This window comes from Alligator sinensis, unplaced genomic scaffold (genome assembly GCF_000455745.1).
Source record: "Alligator sinensis unplaced genomic scaffold, ASM45574v1 scaffold1094_1, whole genome shotgun sequence".
In the NCBI taxonomy this organism is placed as follows: Eukaryota; Metazoa; Chordata; order Crocodylia; family Alligatoridae; genus Alligator; species Alligator sinensis.
In genome coordinates, this window is record NW_005842562.1 from 820,722 (window position 1) to 825,785 (window position 5,064).

At 37.2% G+C, this 5,064-nt stretch overlaps 1 protein-coding gene across 4 annotated transcripts in view; it reads left to right on the top strand.

Annotated features, from left to right (window-relative positions):
- RGS12 (regulator of G protein signaling 12) overlaps positions 1 to 5,064 on the top strand; it is a 159,250-nt gene that overhangs the window by 77,803 nt on the left and 76,383 nt on the right. For all 4 annotated transcript variants that reach the window (XM_025214059.1, XM_025214060.1, XM_025214061.1 and 1 more), the window contains one exon: positions 3,430 to 3,451. In XM_025214059.1, coding sequence (XP_025069844.1) covers positions 3,430 to 3,451 — 22 coding nt within the window. The remainder of the gene's footprint in view (positions 1 to 3,429; positions 3,452 to 5,064) is intronic.

Here is a 5,064-nt window from a genome sequence, read left to right on the forward strand (position 1 = left end):
CTTCAAGATGCTTTTGTTTTTACAGGCCTTTCTTTTTCCTTGTCTTTTTTTTTCTTCTTTAATTTCACCAGGCTTGTGGTACAGGAGAATGGCTTTATTTTAAAATATTTTGGAGGCTAAGATCTTTTGAGTGTTTATCTGGAGTTGGAATGAGTACAATTCAAATTTTTGCATTTAGATAAAAGACTCTAGAATAGCTAACTTAAATATTTATGTAAAAACAAAATTGCAATACTGACTTTAGAAAATCTTTAGTGTTTTATTTTGCTACTTTATATTAGAGTTCAAATAAATGCAATAACTGATTTTCTATTAATATTTAATGATGTGTATAAATGTAATTAAAATTGAGTACTAGCTCCATGCGTGATAAGCCAGGGTTGGTATGTGGTTCCATGGTGCTTGTTGTTTTATTTGGGGCAGGGATATTAAGAATGTTAAATTTGTGACTGTTGTAAAAATTCAATCTGTGAATGTAAACTGTACTGGAATCTAAATAACTTTCCAGTTTTTCCTGGTTATTTAAGTGGTTACTTCCATCAAACAATCATTCTGTAGAAACGTGCTGAACCAAATTTTGCCCTTTGGGATCCTCAGGACTGCACATAAGCATCCAAGAGTAAAATATAACCCCCAAAATACTGAGAAGTTTTAAAATGAAGCCAACATACTAGTTACAAAATCAGGTCTTCCAACTTTCTCTCATGGACAAATCTAGACAAGTTACAGTTGACAAATGACAAACTGCTTTGCTTGAATCCTAACTACACATAGTTCCTGACAAAATATATTTTGAGACTTTTAGGCATTCATAAATATGTTTAAAACATGACTACACATTCAAATGTAACCATTGCTAACCATGTGAGGTACTAGTAAATTCCACTAAATTATGTGGATTAGGTTTTTGGCTTCATTTGGAAAAAAAAAAAAGAAAAAAGAAGCTTATATCACATTGTGTAAGCTAGAGAAGTTGCATGGAATCAGTTTGCAAGTTTTTTTTTTTAAAATGGTATTCCCATTATGCACAAGTGTAAGGTATCTCTGGAAAATATCCAAGTAATAGGACAAATGAAAGGGCTTAAGACATAGAAAGTAGTCTTATACTTCAATGAACTAGGACAGAACAGTCTAGGGATTCAGTTTTTGTCTGTCGACAAACACTTCATTTTTTAGTACAATTGGGTGTTGCCTAGGCAGATTCTGAGGTGTGTTTTTGGTCCATTTTAGTTAATGTGCTAAGGGAAATGTGTTTTTAAGCAGAGTATAGGCAAAGCAACATAGTTTTTAACCCCTTTTATACTGGTTAAACTGAAGGTTTCTATCACCTTTCACAGTGCTAAATTCAGTTAATGGAGTCGTGTTCTCTTAATGTTTACATGTTATTAGGCAGTCAGACTTCTTCAGTGATGGAAAAATATTTCTTAATTCCCTTTTTACTGGAAAAAAGATTATAAACATTAAGCAGGTGACCTTTCTGTTAACTGAAATATAGATAAGATTGTTCAAATAATTGACTACTAGTACCATCTATTTTGAGACGTAATTTTTATTTTTTGGCTGAAAACAATCATATACAAAATTCTAATGTGTTTATAGTCTTTGAGCAATCTTCATTGCTCTTGTCCTGGGTAATATTGTTCAGGTGATATTATTCAGGATGGTGACAGTTAGACTGTGCAATACATGGACAAAACAAAAGGAATCTGAAAGCAGTCACTGTTCTGTTACTTTCTATTTATTAAGTGCTTTAGGAAGGGATTAGATCAGATTAAATTTAGAACACAATGTGTTCATCTACGCATGCAATTTACTGTGGTTGACTAATTATCTGTGCAGTAAAACATCGCCATCTACACATGCGGTGGTATTAGGTTACAATAAATTAATTAATTCTGCTGTAAGAGGCAGGGGCAGTACTATCTTACTGTTGGGGGACAGTACTATCTTATGGCAGAGTAATTTGCTGTGATCTATATGTGTAGATGCTGACTGTGGGCATGAATTGTGCCCGGTCACCCCAGGCAGCAGGGGGCCAGCTAACCACATGCCGCCACCCTGCAGCACCCTCATGCCCCAGCCAGGCCCTCTGCCGCCACCCAGAGCCTGGGACTCCCCTTCCAACCCCCTCGCTTTTGTCCCCTGCCAGTCTGGGCCTGCTTCACCTCGGCTCAAATTGCTGCTGTCCCAGGCGCATGTGCAGATGTTGAACCTGGGAGTAATTTTCTCTGACTTAAATTGTCCCGGAGTTTATTGCTTTGCATTATTTGTATGCATAGAAAAATATAGACCTGAAGAGGGGTATTTAATGCCTAAAAGCTTGTCCAACAGCTCTCGAATAAGGTGTGAGATGCATAATTGTGTTTGAAGTATAATTACGCTATTGTGTAATTGTAACTGTGAAGAGTAATTGTTGTTACGCTTCACAGATTCAAAGGGAAAGATTTATTTTTGTGTAAGTTCATGAGAAGTGGTTTTTTTTTTTTTTTTTTTTTTTATAATGATGTATGAAGGATGTATTGGCATTTATCTCACTTGGACAGAAAATTAGTTTTGATAGAAATTAGCTTAGGCTTTGACAAATTCCAAATACACCCCTGCCCCAAGCCTCGTTGGACCACAGTTGAGAAAATAAACAAGCATTTGTAAGCTGAAAAAGGATCTAGTCTGTACTTGCCTCTATAGTGGTCTTAACGGTGTTTCATTACTTGCCATTGAAAGGTAGAGAGGGACCATGATTTCATCATTTAGTGAGTTCTCTCTAGTTGTTAGTCAAATAAAACTTGGATGTGCATGTCAGTATAGTTAGCTGAGGTTATTTTTGACTAGCTGCATCAATATAAAACATACATGTATTGTCTCCACTTCTTGAATTCTATATCAAGATCACTATATTTGTGCTAGCACAATTTTTCTTTTTTGCAGTGAAGACTTCCAGAGTTTTCTTGCCTATGTTAAAACCTGAGTTTTAATTGTAAAACACATGTTAAAAAAGGACCTTTCAGTCATTTAGTCACCATAAAAGAGATAAAAAAAAACACAATTCCTTTTAACCTTTGTAGGTCATCTTTAAGAACACAAGTATCTGATCTTGGAAGCGTGTTCACACAAGTAACTTTATTCATGTAAGCTGTCCTGTTTGAACTCAATGTTACTACTCACAGTAGGAAGCACTTTGCCCAGTAAATATGTGCAGGATCAAGATACAAGACAGTGGTTTCAAGAACTTGAGAGGAGCTAACAGTTGTGAGAAATCACTGCTGATTCATATAGACTGTCTTTCCCATGACACCTGTGGCTGATATTATTTCTGTGATAAAGTGCTAAGACTAATAAATGCTGTCAGTATCATGTATTACTCAGAAGTTTCTTTTATACTGTCACGAAACTTATGTAACTTTTTTTTTCTCTCTTTCTCTCTCATTGCAGTCTGCAACTGTGTCTGATGGAGGTAAGACAAAGTTTGTATTTACTTATATCAGTATTGGGAAAGAATCAAAGTTTCAGTAGTACAGTGTACTTAACAGTAGTGAAATCCTAGTAGTGTACTTAACAGTACACTACTGTAGGATTTCAGTAGGAATTGTCCCCATTAATATATTGCAGGGTTAGGCCTTAGGTGGGCATGTTGTGTTCCTTTGTTTATATGCAAAAATACCTTATGGCACTTGTGTCTAAATAAATGGTATTTAAAGTTGGGTGAGTATAAAATCAGGCACTAACTAGATAAAATCTTTCTGATTTCTTAAGTATTGTTTACCTAAGATAGTTACCTTGGCTATAGCACTTTTTTTTTTATCAACATTTCATTTTACATGTTAAAACAAGTTTTGCAGCTTTGTTTTGCACAGGTAGCTTCTAGCTAATGGGTTATTAGTGAACTCAGAGTTCTTGTTGAAGAGTGAAGTATGTTTTTAGGTAAATAATATTATAAAATAATATGATAACCTTACAATCTGAATATATGTAAACCTGTCTGAAGAGCTTTCTGTTAGATAATGCTTCTGTCTTTGATACCCTTTGTGTATTATTGACAGAGGTTGAGAGGAAGTCCTTTAATTTATGTCATTTGAGCACTCTAAACCAAAATGTGAGGTTGGTAAGGAACCATTGCTGTTTGGACTGTTTATTATGCTGTGCTCCAGAACGAGAAAAGGAATTGTTTGAGCTAAGTTTAAAGATGATTTTGCTTTTTCAGGTTTTAATGTGGCTGACAATGTGAAAAATTTGGAAGAACTTTATTTACACGAGAATAACATTTTCTACCTAAATTGAAATTGATGGCAGTTGAAGAAACTCAACTATTTGGAATGATTCTACACTCTTTTAGCATGATTCTAGCATTGTATTGGCCCATTCACGATAGCTGTCCAAATTTTGTTATAAACCAGAAAGTGCAGATCTTAATGGTTTACTTAAGCCTCAGTATAGCTTGTTGTTGCTGTTCTCATTGTGTGTTGTTGATGTGTTGTCAGAGTTGAAATATGAGGAACAGTGGTGCCGGCAAAAAGTTACAGCCAGTCTTGTCTTAAACAATGACCAGAGGCATGATTCAGTGGCAAAAGCTTGGCTAGGTTTTTGTCTATGTGCGGGCCGGGAGCGGTCTGAGGCCCTCGGGGGTTTTTTGCACGGCGGGCTGTGGCCAGCAGCCCGGACACGCCGGGTTGGGGAAGGCAGGCGGCATGCTAGAATTAGGCACGGAAGCTTAGTGGTTGATTAAAGATTATTTTACTTACACCGAAGATGGTCGCGGTGCAGGCAGGAAAACTTGCTTGAGTTGCAGTTACAAAACAAAACAAAACAAAACTCGAACCTGCAGGGCACGAGAGTACGTCGCAGGGGGTTTTCGGTGACGGGAAGATGCAAAACACGAGAGTACGTCGCAGGGGGTTTTCGGCGACGGGAAGATAAACCTGCAGGACTCGAACCCGGACAGAGCTCTGGATACACTCACACGAAGTTTGCTAGGCTCTGTGGAACTTGCGTGCAGGGAAGGGTACGTCGAGGGATCAGGCGGCGACGGGGAGAGGCGAGAGGCTGATCAGACCCCTATAGCCGCCTTAA